This window comes from Dendropsophus ebraccatus, chromosome 4 (assembly GCF_027789765.1).
Source record: "Dendropsophus ebraccatus isolate aDenEbr1 chromosome 4, aDenEbr1.pat, whole genome shotgun sequence".
In the NCBI taxonomy this organism is placed as follows: domain Eukaryota; kingdom Metazoa; phylum Chordata; class Amphibia; order Anura; family Hylidae; genus Dendropsophus; species Dendropsophus ebraccatus.
The window spans coordinates 143,296,432-143,317,049 of NC_091457.1; the positions used below are offsets into that span (position 1 = coordinate 143,296,432).

The 20,618-nt window shown below is 43.4% G+C and overlaps 1 protein-coding gene across 3 annotated transcripts in view; it reads right to left on the bottom strand.

Moving 5' to 3' along the window:
• The window catches only part of DMC1 (DNA meiotic recombinase 1), a 39,818-nt gene extending 20,186 nt beyond the window's left edge, over window positions 1–19,632 (bottom strand). The window contains exons 1-8 of one of the 3 annotated variants that reach the window (XM_069967278.1): window positions 19,463–19,632; window positions 15,763–15,851; window positions 13,819–13,863; window positions 5,812–5,958; window positions 4,735–4,817; window positions 2,846–2,898; window positions 1,601–1,642; window positions 730–802 (exon numbers count right to left, since the gene is read on the bottom strand). In XM_069967278.1, coding sequence (XP_069823379.1) covers window positions 730–802; window positions 1,601–1,642; window positions 2,846–2,898; window positions 4,735–4,817; window positions 5,812–5,958; window positions 13,819–13,863; window positions 15,763–15,819 — 500 coding nt within the window. In that variant the 5' untranslated portion in view covers window positions 15,820–15,851; window positions 19,463–19,632. Of the gene's footprint in view, window positions 1–729; window positions 803–1,600; window positions 1,643–2,845; window positions 2,899–4,734; window positions 4,818–5,811; window positions 5,959–13,818; window positions 13,864–15,762; window positions 15,852–19,453 lie in introns of all 3 variants that reach the window. The other 2 variants (XM_069967276.1, XM_069967277.1) reach the window with 2 other exon arrangements.
• Between the last annotated feature and the right edge of the window lie 986 nt (window positions 19,633–20,618).

Consider the following 20,618-nt stretch of genomic DNA (forward strand, 5'->3'; position numbering starts at 1 on the left):
AGCTCCTATAGACAGTGTAAACCTGCTGCTCCATTCCAACAGGAGCTTCAGGACCTCCATTTTTTTAGGTCAGACTCGTGGCGATCATACAGTCATCCACATCTTGTGGACAGAAGATAAGTCTTAATGGTGGAAAAACAAACAAAGAGTTACTGAGTAATGAACCACCACATCATGTACTGTGCTAGACATAACATTATATTTTATCTTTTCACTGAAGTGTTCTTATAAAGCGTACCTGTCATCATTAAAAAAAAACTTTGACACGCTACAAAGATGTGTTCAATTTGTATCAGTCAGAGTCTGTGCTTTCATAACATGACTGTTCAGGAGAAGGAGCAGAAGAAAGATGCACTGCTGCACACCTCTCTCCCCGTTCTGTGAGCGAGACAGGCACAAACTCACATTATGCAGTTGTCACAAAATCAGGAGAGAACAAGCTGGGCACAGACTTCTCCCAACTTATTCTCTTGATAACTTATGGTCTGAACACTTAGGGCCCTATTACACGGACCGATTATCTGCCTAATCAGGGAAAATAACGTCCCGTGTAATAATGACAACAATCGAACGAAGCGTGAGCAATGGTGAGTGAGTCAACTCAAGGATGACTATCATGCAGGTTTTTATGATTGTTCTCTTTTACATGTCTATTTTGTGTAGATGTATTGTATACCATTTTGCGGTTTGCTGTACACAACAAGATAATTCCACTGCTAGAAAGGATACAATGTATTTTCAGTGTCCACAAATATGACCTTCCCACCAGAGTATCCATTGTGTCCAGTAAGCTGGGCGGTGACTGGAAGTAATGAAATAAAACATTTAGTATATACAGTAACTTAAAGGTTCTAGGCATATTTTAAGCTTTGCTTCATATCCTGCTTGGACAAGTCAAAAATATGTTTAGTACAGAGTTAGGCTAGGTTCTCACTGTTTCCTATCATTTACATAGGTAACACATCTGCAAGGTTAGACATGTCCGATGTACAGTATATGTTTGCCTTTCCAAAATTCATATACAAGCTATCATTTCTGTAGGTTTCTATAGGGCCAATGTATACCAAAACTAAGTATCAAATTTACTATTGTTTTTGTTTTGTTTTTTTTAAAGGAATGTATTATGTAGAATTTTTGGCTGATACTAAAACACGATTCAAGCTTCTGTTCTGCTCCATTTACAGGATTTAAAGATACGCTTTACATCAGCCGCATGGAGCATAAGAAGTAACATGTTGAAGCTGCCTTCTGTGGGAGACTTTTCATTGCAGAGGTCATTGCGCACAGAGAAGAAGAAGGGGAGCTGTAACCATCTCTATTGTGAATGGTGGATCCTATATATATAATTGTATCCTTGCATTGTAATCCCATCTGTGATTGCTGGTATAGATTTCAACCAATGGCACACAGACAATGAAAGTTGCTTCAAATATATTAAGAAGCTTGCATCTCTTAATGGATTTGGCACATCCTAAAGTAAAGCTCCTTTCATGAAGACCATCAAGTTTCTATGTATTCCCTCTATGCTGGCTACTTTTTAAAGGATAACTTTTATAGTATATACACTCATTCGAAAAATTTGAATCCAAAGAAAACATACCACAAAGTGTATGAGACAGCTGAGTTTTCCCTGTTCGGAATTCTAAATAGTTACAAGAGAGAAACAAAAAAAGAACAGTTGCATTGTTAAATTTGAATAGTATAATTTAATGCTATTATAAAAGTATTTTTAATACTTAGATGGGTTGCCCAGCGCTTTATTTTGCCTGGCAATAAATGGGTAATGGGGAACTTCCTTGGGTCCAGACAGAGTCCAGGGACTCCTGAACAGTGGGATCAGGTACTGTCACAATGGCAGCAATAGATGATGGGAGAAGATGAATACACTTTTCAGCCCAGCTTTTACGTAAAGTTAAAGTTAAAATAAAGAACCAAACAAACCAATTTGAGTGTAAGGGTCCTATTAGATGGGGAAATGGCAGCCTGATCAACAATGTAAACGAACACCCATCTGCTAGATCGGTGCTCATTTTCTGAGCCTATTATATGGCTTAATTATTATTTAGCAAGGGTTGTACAGACATCGTTAGCGATGTCCTCGCAGCCCTTGCCCTAAACAGTGGCCGGGACTGCCGCAGCCAGTGATTGGCTGAGCGGTCTGTCAGCTCAGAGAGGCTGCTGCATGCAGTGTTGGGAAGAGAACAGAAGGCAGGAGGACCCCAGGAGCGTGTAAAGGTAATGTATCTTTGTTTAATCGTTGGCGGTCAGCTGCGCATCACAATTACATGCAACAATGCACGGTTGGTGGCCGATGATTATAGGTCTGGGCCTAAAGAAATCATGATTAACGTTTCAAAAACTATAGTTAAAGGGGTTATCCAGCCAGACAACAAAATGGAGATGGAGAAGGTTGCTCTTCAGGGATTTTCCTCATCTTCTATTGGTAATTGCTAGAGATGAGCGAACCGGGTTCGGGTTAGAGTCGATCCGAATCCGAACAATCGGCATTTGATTAGTGGGGGCTGCTGAACTTGGATAAAGCTCTAAGGTTGTCTGGAAAACATGGATACAGCCAATGACTATATCCATGTTTCCCACATAGCCTTAGGGCTTTATCCAACTTCAGCAGCCACCGCTAATCAAATGCCGATTGTTCGGGTTCGGATCGACTCAAACCAGCTTTGGCTGTCCAGGCATTATAGGAATTGTAGTTTTCCAACATCTGGAGAGCTGAAGGTTCCCCATGCCTGATATACATAAACCACAAGTCTTCTCAGATAATGAGACACATTTACTTACTATGAAAGTATCTAGGTATGTATTTAATATGAAAAAAAATCTTTACCTCCAAATGTTTCTGTTATTGCCATGCTTTCAACACCCCCTCCTAATAGCTTGCTGAAAGAAAATATACACTTATGACTGTACATAAAGCTCTGAGAAGACAAGATAATAGCTGTTAAAGGGAATCTGTCATCTCTATATAATGCTCAGAGATGCAGACAAGGGCAGGCATATGACTGGAAGGTAAAACAAATTATATCTGTCTGTTAGCTGATTGTTTGCAAAGTTATAAAATCATATATCTCTTTCAAATTAAAGTGCCACAAAGGCCTGGCTGAGCTGCAGCATTCAGGCTTCCTTCATCCTTCACCACTCCCTGCTCTGCATGACTGGTGTACAGGGTTTGGCTTCCAACACAGAGCCTTGTACATTATAATGCAACTAGACAGGGGTGGTGGGAGGGTAGGCTGGGTAGGAGGCACACATGCTCCAGCTCAGCATATTCTAGAGTTTGGAAAGAAAACATGATTTTATCACTTTTCAAACAGTCACCAGCTAAAAGACAGGTATTACTCGCTTTATGTACCTATCTGCCCAAATGGCGACTGCACAGAGGACTACTGTTTCTGCCTTCTATACACCTGTCACATCCTCAGGGTTGTTTTCTGATGTAACTGGGCTGCCATTAGGCATCAGACAGACAAACCACACGTCAGAGCATACCATATAGCATCCTATATTTAAGGGAAAAAACTGACCCTGACCCAACATATACCACTAAAGGGAGAGAAAAAAAATACCAGAACTAAAACTGTAGCTATGGTGTTTCATATCTCCTTACTGACTCCCTCCGTCAGTAAGAAGGCCACATGGAATTCACCCATGGAGTTTGTTTTCTGCATTTTAATGGAAGAACGCTATGTTTAAAACCAACTTACTTTGCCTGGAAAGAAAAGCACCAAAAATTGCATTTCAAACTGTATCAAAAACCAAAAGTGGTATCCAGCCTTCCTTCACATAAACTGCTTTGTGGAGTGTTTTGGGTTATAAAAATCTTCCAGAATGGCTGCACAAACCTCTGTGGGGTAATTGACAGGCAAAGAGGCCCATTAGCGGCCGCTAACAGGCCTACGTCCCTATCAATCACACCACAGAATACACTGATAGGACAGAGAGCCTTGACTAGTCACAGCCTAGAAGACTAGTTCACGCTCTCTCACTGCCTCGTGCGCTGGATTTTACCCAACATGAAGCTTACGGGGCCCGGAACATACAACACCATAGGAGACCTGGCAGCAAGGTTTGTGCAGCCGTTCTGGGAGCCCAATCAGCATATTTGTAGAAAAAAAAAATCTCTAGAAAGAAAAATCTCTAGAAAAAAAAAAAACAGGCTTTCTGAAGTCCTTATTACACCAAACAATTATCGGCTATACTTGGCAAATTACCTGCCATTCTGTCCGATAATCGTTTGGTGTGATGGTAAAAGACCACAATCAGCCGACATGCACCGTCGGCTGATTGGGATCTTTGAACAGGTTGAAAAATGCCAATCATGCCAGACACGGACTGCTGCTTGTTGTTCTTTGCAATAGGAGCGGTGGCAGCAGTCCGCCACTGACTTCAATTGGCAGCCTGAACAATCAAAGGATCGTCCATGCAGTCCCTCCCTGCAGTAAATAGGGAGCGAGGGGGAAGCGAGCACTGATCTGACTGGTTTGCGCTCACTTTCCCTCATTATCGTGCCGTGAAAGTGCAGAGTAGAGAGCCTCTTACACAGAAAACCAAGGACTATACTGGGGACGTGTATGGACTTCAGCACTGCTGCAATGTTTATGAGCATTTTCTCTCAGTTCACCAGATACCAAAAGAAAAAAAAAATGTTTGGCCTGCAGAAATAGATAAAAAACAATAGAAAACCCCCAAACCCCCTTGAAGTAACTAAATGATTACTCAAGTTCTTGGCTTCCAGTCGATATATGAAACACCATCTTCCTCTTCATGCTATATTCAAAGGCAGTAAGAAAACCAGGTTCCTAAAGAATATACATAAAAAATAGTATTGTGTTATGTATTAATACTACTTATCTCTCAATTTTAACCCTTTGAAGACCAAGCCCAAAATGACCCAGTGGACCGCGCCAATTTTAAATTTTGCGTTTACGTTTTTTCCTCCTCCCCCTCTAAGAGCTCTAGCACTTTCATTTTTCTATTTACAGGGCCATGTAAGGGCTTGTTTTTTTCAGGAATAGGTGTACTTTGTAATGGCGTCTTTCATTCTACCATAACATGTATGACTCAACCCCAAAAATATCATTTATGAAAATATAAATTGGTGAAATCTTAAAAAAGAATGCAATATTGTAACATTTGTAGGGTTCCTGTGTCTACGTAATGCACTATATGGTAAAAGCGACATGATACCATTATTCTATAGGTCAGTCCGAACACAACCATATGCAGGTTTACACAGATTCTCTAATGTTATATATATTTTTTTTTATGAAATCCTTTTTTTTTTGCAATTAATTATTAATAAAATGGGCCTATTGTGACGCTTATAACGGTTTTAATTTTTCACCTACACGGCTGTATGGGGTGTCGTTTTCCTTTCAGCAGGTAAACACAAGGTCTTTCACATGTAATATTCGGAAACCAATGTTCATTTGGGCTGTAATCGCTATAAATGGGTCTTAGCTGTAAAAATGTGTCCATTTCGATCAAAAACCACAGAAAGGTGAGGGGAGCTAAATCAGCCAAACCTTAAAACATTTACAATATCATTTTAAGAATACAGCAAATAGAAACTAATGTGGACATTGAAAACACACATTGTAGGTAAGACATGTAGACAATCTGATACCTATCAATCTGTGTAAAACAAAAATCTCGTATGTTCGTATGCACTCGTATGTAAGCTTTGGTGAAATAAAAGCTGAGATGTGATTGGTTTCCATGAGCAAATTACACCAGTTTTCACACAGACTGATAAATCTGGATCTTTGTTATTTTTATAATGGCACAACTCACTATTAATTTGTTTGCTGCCTCTTTTATTTTGTCAACTTTAGCTTCAGACAGCCCCTTAATGTTACACAAGGCTTTTTTCGTTGTCATCTGAATCCCCTTCACAGTGCATATTCCTACAGATTTTAGCTTCTTAATATCAGCAACATTCTAAGAAACAAAAGGCATTATTATAACATTTTCTAAAACCTAAAAATAGATAATACAGTACATATAATAGAGACCGCAAAACCTGACATAAAGACTGACTCAAGACCAGACACTATAGAGGTGATAAATACTTTAAGAAATAGTTTCTCAACTCTAGTAATGTACACACAGAATAGATTTTATGTGTAAGGTTCCTTTTACATGGGCCAATTATTGGCCAGGAGAGTCGCTAGAAACACTCCTGCAGCCAATAATCAGCCCGTGTAAAAGTAACAGCGTTCAGCTGGAGACCCGATTATTGGCTGATTGCTTCTTGTGAGCCTATTTTAAAATTTATCTTTAGCGTCCGCACATCTCCCTGTGTGTAAACAGGGTTTTTGTGGCAGAGAAATATAAAGGGAAACTGAAAGCACAGATGTGTATATATACATGCTATCAGTTTCCAGATCACAAGCATTCTGTACCAGCATCTGGCTTCTCCAGTCTTCTGACCTCTGCTGTAACTTCAGGCTGCCACCTCCTCCAGAATGACAGTCGCAGAAGGCGGAGCCAGAAGACATGGCCAACGCGAGGACCGGAAAGCAAGACACGGATCACAAGCAGCATGGTTGGTAGGAATAGACGATTTGTGATCTGGAAACTCATACATATCTGTGCTGTCAGTTTCCAGGACTGCATGAACAATACAAGGATCATTCATGCAGCCCATCTGCTTGATTTCTCATGCCGTGTAAAGGCACAGCAAATGAGCCCTCACTCACCGCCAATAAATCTTTGTGTCTAAAAGGTAGATTCACACCAGAATTGTTGCAAAAATTACTACCACTGAAAATGAGTTTCATTCATTTGACTGGGGTTGTTTTGCCAACAAGCACATTAATTTATGCAAGCTCCACATAGACGAATTGGATCATCACAGAGATTTCTGCATTAAAAGCTGCAGTGTGTGAAGCTATCCTAAGGCTATAAACACAATTTAGTTAGATTTTCAGCCTTTAAAAATAGCTGAAATTTTTCTGAAGTTTTTGGCCATCTCCCTTAAAGAAGTCCGGCCAAAATTTATTTTTTATATGTTATTACTGATGGAAAGTTATACAATTTTCTAATGTACAATAATTATGGGAAATGCTCATATACTGCTATTTCCCTTAATTTAGTGTATCAGGAAGTGTTAGAATTTTCTCTGAAGCAGTGACGTCACGACGAATGGTGTAATTCCTATGGAGTGTCCAGCAGGGGGCGGACTATATATAGAAGTCAATAAATACCATTGACTTCTATATATAGTGCGCCCCTGCTGGACACTCCATTGGAATTACAATGGATGTGTATGTAAAGTAGTATACAGTGTTTGTGATTAAATACATTTATGAAATACTTTGGGGAGCAAGTGTCCTTGCTCCCCAAAGTATTCCATAAATGTAAGCAATCAGTACATAACAGTAAGCCTGCCGAATCGCCCCCGCCCGCCGCTACCGAACGCCCGCCGCTCTGGACTACTGAACTACTACTCTCCCCACCTGCTCATAGCATGCGCAGGTGATGGGAGAGTAGTAGCTTGGTTATATTTCCGAGATTGCCGCCGCCGCCGCTGATGCTGCCGTGCAGGGGAGCCGCTCATCACTGTAGCCATCATCCCCCTCCTGCTGCTTCCTTACACTATCTCAGAGATATAATCCAGCTACTACTCTCCCATCACCTGTGCATGCTATGAGCAGGTGGGGAGAGTAGTAGTTCGCCGCCGCCGCTGGTGCTGCCGTGCAGGGGAGCCGCACATCACTGCAGCCGTCATCCCCTCCGCTCCCCCCTCCTGCTGCTTCCTTACACTATCTGATGGCTGAATCCCCGCCGCCGCTCTCCGATCACACGTGCCGGCAGCCGGGCGGGGAGTCAGCCATCAGATAGAGTAAGGAAGCAGCAGGAGGGGGGAGCGGAGGGGGATAATGGCTGCAGTGATGAGCGGCTCCCCTGCACGGCAGCATCAGCGGCGGCGGCGATCTCAACTACTACTCTCCCCACCTGCTCATAGCATGCGCAGGTGATGGGAGAGTAGTAGCCGGATTATATCTCTGAGATAGTGTAAGGAAGCAGCAGAGGGGGATGATGGCTGCAGTGATGAGAGGCTCCCCTGCGCGGCATCAGCGGCGGCGGCGGCGATCTCGGAGACATAACCCAGCTACTACTCTCCCATCACCTGCTCATGCTATGAGCAGGTGGGGAGAGTAGTAGTTCAGTAGTCCAGAGCGGCGGGCGGGCAGGGGCGATTCGGCGGGCTTACTGTTATGTACTAATTGCTTACATTTATGGAATACTTTGGGGAGCAAGGACACTTGCTCCCCAAGGTATTTCATAAATGTATTCAATCAAAAACACTGTATACTACATTTACATACACATCCATTGTAATTCCAATGGAGTGTCCAGCAGGGGCGCACTATATATAGAAGTCAATGGTATTTATTGACTTCTATATATAGTGCACCCCCTGCTGGACACTCCATAGGAATTACACCATTCGTCGTGACGTCACTGCTTCAGAGATAATTCTAACACTTCCTGATACACTAAATTAAGGGAAATAGCAGTATATGAGCATTTCCCATAATTAATGTACATTAGAAAATTGTATAACTTTCCATTAGTAATAACATATAAAAAATAAATTTTGGCCGGACTTCTCCTTTAAAGAGTCACTATTGTGAATTTTTTTTTGCAGAAATCAATAGTCCAGGAGATTTTAAGAAACTTTGTTATTGGGTTTATTAGCCGAAAAATGAATTTTTATCATGAAAAAGCAGTTTGAAGCTCTCCCCCTGTCTTCATTGTTCTCCTATGGAGAGAGGGAAAAGAGACACCAAAAAAGGACAACAAAGAGTTAATTAAAAGCTACATTACCCTCTGTCCTCTCTGCTCTGATGTCACCACTGACCTATCTGACCTCTGAATATCACTCTGAATAGCTCCGCCCCCCACCCCCACCCCGCTGAGGAATCCTTTGTTCTCCGTTTTCTGCTTCTGACATTTTTCCTGTCTCTTTTCCCCCCTCCTCTCTTCATAGAACAGACAGGATGCCGATTGATGCTACTCGCGCACATGTTACAGTCATTCCCAAGCCAGGAAGGGACAGCTCCCTTTGCGCTAATTACAGACCAATATCTTTGCTAAACGACCTCCTGAAGGCCAAGTCACAAGGAAACTACTCCTTGCTGATTCTCCTGGATCTCTCAGCAGCGTTTGACACTGTGGACCACCAGCTTCTCCTCTCCATGCTCAGCTCTCTTGGCCTCAAGGACTCTGCTCTCTCTTGGTTCTCTTCCTACCTCTCTGACCGCTCCTTCAGTGTATCCTTCTCTGGCTCTAGTTCCAGTCCCCTACCTCTCTCTGTTGGGGTTCCCCAGGGGTCAGTCCTGGGTCCCCTCCTCTTCTCCCTCTATACAGCCCCCATCGGACAGACCATCAGCAGGTTTGGTTTCCAATACCATCTCTATGCTGATGACACCCAGTTATACACTTCTTCCCGTGACGTCTCCCCTACCTTCCTGCAAAATACTAGTGACTGCCTATCCGCTCTCTCTAACACTATGACCTCTCTGTTTCTCAAACTTAATCTCTCTAAAACTGAATTTCTTGTATTTCCTCCCTCTAACAAACCTAAACCCGACATCTCCCTCTCAGTCTGTGGTACTAGCATCACTCCTGTGCATCAGGCTCGATGTCTGGGGGTTTTGTTGGACTCCAATCTATCCTTTACTCCCTATATCCAAGCTCTTACACGCTCCTGTCATCTCCATCTCAAAAACATCTCCAGAATCCGCCCATTCCTCACCACTGACACTGCTCAGACTCTGACTGTCGCCCTGATCCACTCCCGTCTTGACTACTGTAACTCCCTACTAATCGGTCTTCCTCTGTCTAAGCTCTCCCCTCTCCAGTCTATCCTGAATGCAGCAGCCAGACTCATCTTCCTCTCCAGCCGCTATACCGATGTCTCTCCTCTGTGCCAGTCACTGCACTGGTTACCCATCAAATCCAGAATCCACTTCAAGCTCCTCACCCTCACCCATAAAGCTCTCCACAACTCTGCCCCTCCATACATCTCCTCCCTCATCTCCACCTACCATCCTTCCCGTGCTCTGCGCTCTGCAAATGATCTAACCTTAACATCTTCCATAATCAGAACCTCTCATTCCCGCCTCCAAGACTTCTCTCGTGCTGCACCAATTTTCTGGAATGCCCTACCCAAACACATCAGACTCATACCCAATACCCACAGTTTCAAGCGTGCCCTGAAGACTCATCTCTTCAGGCTCGCTTATAACGTTCCCTAAAGTATTTCCCCCTTCTGTTTCCCTTGCTCTATTTCTCTGACTGTTCCTGCACTTTATATGTTTACCTGCATCAGACATTGGCTTTGTTACTGGCTCATCCTGTAATTCTAATTATGTACAATGGCTGGACCATGGACAAATAAAGCACTTATGCCTGGTGTCTATGAAAATTAGTCTGTAAGCTCCAACGAGCAGGTCTCGTCTATACTCTGTATTTTGTATTTTTTGTTATTTTTATTAACTATGTACTTATTTATTCCAATTTAACTGCGTATTATGTACCTCTGTACTCTATGCATAGAAAAAAAAGCGCTGCGGAATCTGTTGGCGCTATACAAATAAATTTATTATTATTATTATTTATTATTAAACGTCGATTTAAAACTGTTCGCTAAGATATTGGCCTCACGTTTGGTATCCCGATTGGACCCAATCATCCACCCAGATCAAGTGGGCTTTATGCCCGGCAGGGAAGCCCGGGACAACACCATGAAGGCCATTAATCTGATCCACAAGGCCAATCTGTCGGAGTCTCCCCTTATGTTGCTTTCGACGGACGCGGAGAAAGCCTTCGATCGGGTTAATTGGTCCTTCATGGTGGAAACGCTTAAACACCTGGGGATGGGCCCCTCTTTCCTGGCTTGGGTTACATCCTTATATTCCTCACCCAGTGCGCAATTCAAAGCGAATGGCATTCTATCAGACAATTTCCCTATACGTAATGGCACCAGGCAAGGCTGCCCCCTGTCCCCCCTTATTTTTATTTTAACCCTGGAACCGTTCTTGTGCCGCGTCAGGGCGAACCCAAATATTATGGGGATGAAGACACAGCGTACACAGTACAAAATAGCGGCTTACGCAGACGATCTGTTGTTTTTCCTCACCAATCCCGGTATCGCTTTACCCAATTTAATGACCGAATTCACTACCTATGCCAGACTCTCAAATTTCAAAATAAACTTCAAGAAATCGGAGGCCTTGAACATCTCCTTGCCCACGGCAATGGCCAACCAGCTGCGTTCCTCTTTCAGTTTCACCTGGGCCTCAGAGGCCATTAAATATCTGTGTCCACCTAGCGCCCAATCTCAGCACACTATACCAGCGCAACTACTTGCCGTTACTGAACGCTGTGAAAGCAGACTGCACGCGTTGGGTTAAAGGTCTCCATACTTGGTTTGGGCGGTGCGCCATATACAAAATGAACATCTTGCCTAGGATTTTATTACTTTTTCAATGCCTTCCCATCCGCATTCCGACAGCATTCTTCCGCTCCATGGCGTCTATCCAAACGAAATTCATATGGGGGGACAAACCGGCACGCATCCGTAAAGCGTTACTCACCTGTCCGAAAGAACGCGGCGGAATCGGGCTCCCTGACGTGAAAAAATATTACTTGGCCACTCAGCTCACACACATTGTTGACTGGTGTAGAAATAGCAGCAGGAAACCATGGGTGGCGATAGAACAATCGTACACAGGGATACCTCTGGGTGGGTTGGCGTGGCTGTCGGGAGACCATCTTACTGATGTGAAATACCACCCTACCATTGGACCTGTTGTGGCAGCGTGCGCAGACAAGGTAATAAGACGAAAGTTTCTACCATGCACCTCCAGTATGACCACCATTCTGGGAAATCCGGGGTTTACTCCAAGCCTGACAGACAAAGTGTTCCAGGAATGGACAGCGAACGGAGCCTTTAGGGCCAAATCTTATATACAGGACAATGCGTGGGTGTCCGCGGCTGACTTGCTGGCATTGACTGACCCTTGCTCCCTAGGGCACTGGAGGGTGATGCAACTAAGACATTATCTGTCTTCTTTGCCACCGGCGACTCAATTTACCCGAGCGCTCACGGATTTTGAACAGTTATGTAACCAGCGGGAACCGCTGCGGCACACCCTATCCATTACCTACCAACTTCTTCAGACTGCCCCCGACGACCCCCCACCCCCCTTCCTCCTTAAGTGGGAAACCGACTTGGGCCTTGCCCTGACGGATGCACAGAGATCTAAAATCCTCCACTTGACGCACAAGTCCTCCATCAGTTCCAAATTTCAGGAAGCAAACTATAAAATTCTCTCACGTTGGTACAGGGTACCAGCCACTCTGCACTCCATCATTCCTCAGGTTGACCCTGTATGCTGGAGGTGCGAAGAGGCCGAGGGGACATTCTTACATGTGTTCTGGGACTGCCCACGATTACGTGGTTTTTGGTCCGAAGTGATAGTGACCATTAAAGCGGTGACCGGCCTTTCCATGCCCATGGGCCCGGCCCTATTCCTGATTCATCACAGCGAGATCACCCAGGAGGCGTACAAACACTCATTGCTAAGTTACCTGGTGATGGCGGCCAGGGCGTGTATTCCGCTTCGTTGGAAGCAGCGCTCTCCTTCTCTTTCACTGTGGGTCAAAAAAGTGAATGACCTGATGTAGATGGAGGATCTCACTGCAGAATTACATTCTACTAACAAAAAATTTCACTCCACTTGGTTACCGTGGATCAGTTTCCAGGAGACCGATGCCTACAGGGAACTGTTACGCTCCCCCTAGGTAGGGTCCATACAAGTGATTTGACGGCGAGGCAGGTTCTTGTTTCAGACGGTAGCCACCAGTCCTCCCCCCTGCCTCTCCCCCTCTTCCGCCACCCTCTCTTGTCCTCACACCCTCCTGTCTTCTGCCCTCTATGTCTCTGTCCACCTTCCTGTACGTAATGTCTCCGTTTTATGTAATCTTTACCTGTTATGTCTTGTACAATGAAAAATTGGAAAACGCAAGCGTCGAACGGGCCGCGTGCCCTCCCCCATATGTGCAGGACTTTGCTAGCTTTGCTATAGAGCTCTCAGGAATTATATGGTACCCGGTTGTTGCTACATGCCTATGTATGTTAACGATGATTCATTGTTATCGATCATTTCTTTCTGTTCTTCTTTTTTCCTTTTGTATTCTCTGCCTCCGGCATATGTGGCTGGACACTGCTGTGCTTTGTTTGATGCTTATTTAAAAATAAAGTATTTAAAAAAAAAAAAAAAAAAAAAAGAACAGACAGGAATGCGTCTGATTGAGATTTCCTGATTCTGAGCAGCGGTTGACAGAAAGGGGGGGGGGACCTGGGTAAAGACTTTTTAAATGCAGATAATGGCATATTTGCCTAATAAACCCAACTACAAACTTTCTTAAAATCTGCAAAAAAAAAAAAAAAAATCACGACAATGACTCTTTAATTTTACAAGTGTAAAAATTATGTATGGACTTTTTACTATTGAACAAAAATGTTTTAAAATTTTGCCATAAAAGATTTTTTTTTTGCCATAAAAGAAACTGTAAAGACAACCTAAGACCATGTTCACACAATGTTTTTTTCAGCCATGATCATGCTCTTTATTTACAGCCGTTATCATCTACATACAAACATATTTTTGACTCAAAATGACAGCTGTCCAAAAACACGGTCAAAAAATGTTGTGTGAACATATCCTTATTTGCATAACCAGTCCTAAATTACAAATGTGTGATTTAATAGCAAATACTTACAATGCCATGCTTCTGTAACATATCAATATCTTGAAAAAAAGACTCCTAAATAGATTGTAAGTATAAGAAAGTCAGAAATTTAAACTGTGTAAACATATTTTATTATATAACGATAAAACTTTCTAAATAAAATAACCGATTAGAATTACCATATATACCTCAAAAATGCTACTTTACCTAAAGTAAAAAACACACTGCTTTCTTGTTACATTTTGATCTATACACTAAATAAGAAAAACAAAGACACTATAACAGAGGAGAAAACGGTTTCTGCTACATGCCATACTGCAGAATCCATTTTCTATTCTAAAACAATTTTTTCCATTCTTGTTATTATCTATTCAGTTTCCTTCCCCCAGTGCTGAGCTGCTGCTTTCTGCTGAAGACACAAAAATCTTTGTGTGAGCTTTTCTCTCTATCTCCCCCTCCTCCCCCTACCTTCTGAGACAGCTGATGTAAACAAGTGTGCGGCAGATTTTATCTGCAACATTCTAGCTTCTTTGTAATGCTTGGAGGGTTAATCACAGTGAGTTCATCAGCAACTTGACCTCAAATTAACCCTTCCAGCATTACAAAGAAGCTACAATGTTGCAGATAAAGGCTGCCAGGGAATTGTTTACATCAGCCGTCTCAGAATGGAGGGGGAGGAGGGCGAGACAGAGAGAAAAGCTCACACACAGATTTTTGTGTCTTTAGCAGAAAGCAGCAGCTGAGAACTGGGGGAAGGAGACTGAATAGATAATAACAAGTATGGAAGGAATTTTTAGGTCTCACCATGGGCAGCGAAATATTAAAAGTAATGTTTGAGTGAACTACCCCTTTAACTCTTATTATTAAAAATATGGATTAAAATTGATCAGTTTACACAAAAATGTAATTGACTTCATTTTTCCATACGTAAATATGAAACATACCAAAACAGGACCAGTGAAGAAAACAGAAAAACACAGTGTGAACCCAGCCTTATTTAGGATGGGTTCACACTGCATTTTTCCGTCCGTTTCACTGTTGTCTATGGACAACGACCGGAAATAGTTTGACATGCTCATTATTTCGACAGCTGTAGCAAACAATGCTGTTGTTCAATACATTGTGTGAAACAACGGCTGTTGTTTGCATTGACTTCAATGCAAATCATTGCAGTATGAAAAGAATAACCATTGTTTAAACTAAAAACGATGGCCTTTCTTTTCATAAAAAGTATGTTGTGTGAACATAGCCTTGAATATAACGTACAGAAAAATGCAATCAACCACATTTTTGTGTACATAAAAATAAAGTTGATCAGTTTCAATCCATTGCTTTATAATGTAGGTCAATGTGAAACAGTATGGCCTACAGCAGCATCCGTCTCTCAGGATATGGGACCAGCACAACAAAGGACAGGTGTAGCCCTGACGCTACCACCCTCCCCGCTGTCTCTTCCTACTTGCCTCAACAGCCCTAACAGCAGCAGACAACTGTTCGATGGTCCCTATTCCTATATAAGTGTGAACACGGACAAGACATACACAACACAATAAATCAGGGTCAGGGTCTGAGTGTGTAACAAGAGGGCGGCGCAGAACAAAACGTAATCCAAAAACAGAAGTCAAAAGTCGAAAAGCCAGAAAGTCAGAATACCAAGTACACAATGCAGGGAACACTAGGTCAAGACACACTAGGAAACTAGGCTCTATCCCAGGCAAGGAAGACATGCAGGGGAGCATACTTATGGCCATGATTTGGGCCGAGACTCTAGCCCCTGAACACATCAAACAGTTGACTGGTGGTGCTGGACGCCAGACAGTTAACACTAATTGCCAACACCTATTGCCATTCCGCTGGGGGTATGCTCCAGAAATGTGGGGAGCCAGCCAGCTCCTGACACCGTCTTTGTATCTCTTTGAATATGTTAAACAGAAACAAAAACACAGTGGAAACCTAGACGGAATCTAAAATTACCTCATCATCATGAAATCCTATTTCTTCATCCACTACTTGATCCTCCATTGATTTCATAGTGGCAATAGAAGATAAAATATTAAATAGACCTGTACAATGTAAAAATAATGGAAATTTGGTAAACAAAACAGACAAGGACTTTGGCAGTAATTGTTCCAAAAGTGTGGCGTACAAGCCAAGTACCAAATTTATTATGTATTCAGACTCCTAACAACTTACTCAACGGTCTTAGGCTAGATTCATACATAACATATCCGCAGCGAGTTTGCAACGAAATCTGCTGCGGATACCTCTTCTGTAATTTCCAATGTGATTACATACTCGCAGCGGGATTATCATCCCGCAGTCACTGATTGGCGGCTCAGGACCTCCGTGAGCCGAGAGCCTTACATGCGTCCGTATCGTGGAGCAAATGTAAAAGTATCTTCCCAGTGGCAGGAGGTTAATGGGTCCGGCATTTACATCCCTCTGCAAGTATGTAATCACATTGGAAATGACAGGAGAGGTATCCCCAGCAGATTTCGATGCAAACTTATATTGTGAAATCAGCTGTGGATACGTTACGTGTGAACCCGGCCTGCTGGGTTCACACTACGTATATTTCAGTCAGTATTGTGGTCCTCATATTGCAACCAAAACCAGGAGTGGATTAAAAACACAGAAAGGATCTGTTCACACAATGGTGAAATTGAGTGGATGGCCGCCATATAACAGTAAATAACGGCCATTATTTCAATATAACAGCCGTTGTTCTAAAATAACAGCAAATATTTGCCATTAAATGGCGGCCATCCACTCAATTTCAACATTGTGTGAACAGATCCTTTCTGTGTTTTTAATCCACTCCTGGTTTTGGTTGCAATATGAGGACCACAATACTGACTGAAATATACGTAGTGTGAACCCAGCCTATTAGGCTATGTTCACACTACGTAAGTCTCCGGACGTAGCGCGTTCCGTGAATAAGCGGCCGGAGACTTACGTAGTTTGTGTACAATGGAAAGTATACGATCTACAGCGGCACAGTTCACACTACGTACGAACTTACGCGAGGATCGTACGCGGCGCCATAAAAAATTAACCAGACCATTGTTTGAGGACGAAAATGCCGTAACTTACGCCCGTAGCGTAACATGCGGTCCCGTACGTAGTGGTGATTTCTTCATTTTGCCAGCTTTTTGTACCAATCCAAAAGGTTCTGTGGGGTGTCCGGGGCTAGGCGAAGATTTCCAAGTAAAAGACCGCTGTCAGAGCGCTACGTAGGGCGCTTCGAGAAGCGTAAGTAGACTTCGGGCGTAAGTTCGCGCTCCGTACGTAGCCGGCCGCAAGTAGCGTAAATCCCTGGCCGGAGTTTACCGCGTATATGTCCGGCCGCGAAAATATGCGGCCGGACATATACGCAGTGTGAACATAGCCTTAAAGCGCATCTACCAGCAGGTTTGCGGAAACAAATCTGCTGATATCCCCCAACAGCTCTTTATCTCATGTCCACAGTGATGTCAATGATTCTTTCTTGTGTCCTGCCGTTCCTGAGTTTTTTGATAGAATAAAATATGCAATCGCTCCACCCACTATGCATTTTCAGATATGCATAGTAGTGGGTCTCCAAACTGCGCACGTGGATTGGGCTGCGTTACAAGTGCTCTATCCCCAGCCCAGTGTGCCTGAGATCTGCGTTCTCGCCTCCCAGGATCTATGCTGCCACAGAGGGGTCTGTCGCCGCTCAGTTACCATGGTAACATCTCATTCAAGCGTCCGCTCGCCTCCTGCGTTCACCTTGGCAACTGGAGATACTTCCAGCATGGAAGTTCGGGATTACAGGCCTCAGATATCAGACCCCTCTGTGGCAGCACAGATCCCTGGAGGTGAGATTGCAGATCACAGGCACACTGGGCTGGAAATAGAGCACTTATGACGCAGCCCGAACCAAATGCACGAAACCCACTACTATGCATATATGAATATACATAGTCAGCGGAGCGGGCGGGTCTAGGGGGTGCTCCTAATGCCCACAATGCTACTAAGACCAGATTTAAATATTTAATTCTTTCAAAAAGCTCTGGAACGACAGGTCACAGGAAATAATAATTTACATCAGTGCGGACATGACAGAAAGAGCTGCTGAGGGATATCAGCAGGTTCGTTTAGACTAACCTGTTGATAGTTCCGCTTTAAAGGGGTAGTCCAGTGGTAAAAAATATTTCAAATCAACTGGTCTCAGAAAGTGCCAGAGATTTTTTATTTAATTCTATTAAAAATCTTCAGTGTTCCAGTACTTATCAGCTGTTGTATGTCCTGCAGGAAGCGTTCTCTGCTGCCATCTTTGTCTATGTCAGGAACCATTCAGAGCAGTAGCAAATCCCCATAGAAAACCTCTTCTCTCCAGACTGGAAAGAATACACCATTTCATGCAGGACATACAGCAGCTGATAAGTACTGGAAGACTTAAAAAATTTTAATAGAAGTAAATTACAACTCTCTTTTTGATTTAAAATAAAAACACTTTTTGATTTAAAATAAAAAACATTTTTGCTGAAGTACCCCTAGTTTAAGAGCATTGCTTTGGTTTAAGAGCTCCCTGTACTGTGTGGAGGCGGGAGGAGATGGTCTGCATAGCGGGGTCTACAGTCCTGTACTCTGACCCAGGACGTCTCCATCATCTTCCGAATCATAGCAGATACAGGCTAGGGCTTGCATCAGGGGACAGGACTGTGGAGGTAATCTCTACATACTGCTGCTATAATGTTCCTGCACTTACACTCAGCTATACACACTGCTGCTATAATGTTTCTGCACTTCCACTCAGCCACTTACACTGCTGTATATAAAGTTTCTGTCACTGTCCTCCTGCACAGCTCTGTGATTCTCACTTCCTGATTGGTCCATGCTGAGTACACACCCCTTCCCCATGGCTGTCATGTGACCACACAGACCTCTGACAGTAGCCCTGCTTCTCTATTCTAGCCTGTTGTACTACGCTACTGCATTATGGGGATCTGCCGTTCCATCCTGTATCTACAAACTGCTGCTGTATTTTCAGCTTTTATTCAGAATAAAAAAAATAATTATTTTTGGGGTGTGGAACCAATTGTCTACATATCAGAGATTTATTATGGAAAAATTAGCTTCGGTTTAAGAGTAGATTTGAATTACAAGCACAGTCCCGGAACAAAGTATGCTCGTAATCCAAGGCACCACTGTGTGTGTGTGTGTGTCTATGTATGTATATATATATATATACACACACACACACACCGGGTACTCCGGCTGGCACTACACATGGTGGCACACTAGCTGGCATTACATCACACTGGGACATTCTGGCATTACATATAGGGCACTCTGGTTAGCACTACACAAGGGGGCACTCTAGCTAGTGTTATGCTTGGGGGCACTGTAGTATTACACATAGAGGCAATCTATCTGGTATTACACTAGGGGGGCACTGTAGCTGGCATTACACTAGGGGGCACTGTAGCTGGCATTACACTAGGGGGCACAGTAGCTGGCATTACATATGGGAGTATTGTGGCATTACCCTCGGTTGAGGGGCACTCTGTCCAGACCAGAACTAAACACAAGGGCCCTATAATAAGTATACTATATACTAACCTCACACAACCAACTACAGCTGACCTATACCGGCATCATTTACAGTAAGGTTACCAGTACCTCATAATGTTCCCCTCACCTGACTTACAATAAGGGAGCTGACTAATGTGCCTGATAAGTGGTTACTACTAGCAGTATGGCAGCCCGCGGCCGTCCTGTGCCTCTGTGTCTCTGAGGAGAAGCCAATACTGAAGCCGCTCCTCACTGCTTGGTTTTCCCGCGCTTTTTCAGTCAGCGCTGAGATTCGTCTGCGGCTGGTGACGTCACGCCGCTCGGGAGGTAAAAGCGCGGACATTCTCTCAGGATTCCAGGGAGCCGTCACGTGGACGAAGAGAGCGACACTGTAAGAATAGCGGCGCCTGTGGGTATTACATCCAGAGAAGAGCAGATGTTCTTTGCCGAGTTCTTCTCTTTGAATGGAAAGTATTACAGACCGACAAGAAACCATTGCTTATACTAGAGGAATAGGTTGGCTGCGGCATACTCCAAATATGGCTTCCTCTCTAGTTCTTATTATTTATATATATCTGGTGGCAGCTTTTTTTATGAACCCCCCCCCCCCCCCCAAAAAAAAAAACAAAAAAACAACATACTCATCACCTGCATCTGTGGTTCTGACAGCTCTCAGTCTCCACCTCCTCCTGCTTTAAATGTCATCTAGCTATTGCAGTGGCTGCCTGCTCAGCCAATCACTGGTCATGGTGGGGACCCACTGTCAGTGCACATTTCCTGCATTGGAAGCAGGGAGTAGCAGAGAGCATTGGGGACTGGCACCTGTCAGGACAGATAGTAGTGTATAAAGTTTCTTTAAATATGTGTTTAGTCCCCCCCCCCCCCCCCCCCCCAGTGTCTATTGTGGTTCTAGTGGTTTCTGGTATGATTACAAATTACAATGCCTGTGTAAACCCTAATGACCTCTTTGTTGCCTATGTTCCAATCCACTGCCGAATTGTAGCAGGTAAATAATACAGCCTTCCGGGCAGGGGCGTAGCTAGGATTCATGGGGCCCCATAGCAAAAAAACAGTAAGGCCCCCCCCTCCTTTGCACAACACTAAGCACTGTATATATATATATATATATATATATATATATATATATATGTATATATATATCGGAATTTGTTCCGGGGCCGTGCTTGTAATCCAAATCAACTCTTACAGCAAAGCAAATTTTTCCATACAAAATCATTGAAATGCAGACAATTGGTTCCACACCCCAAAAATAATGATTTTATATTCTGAAT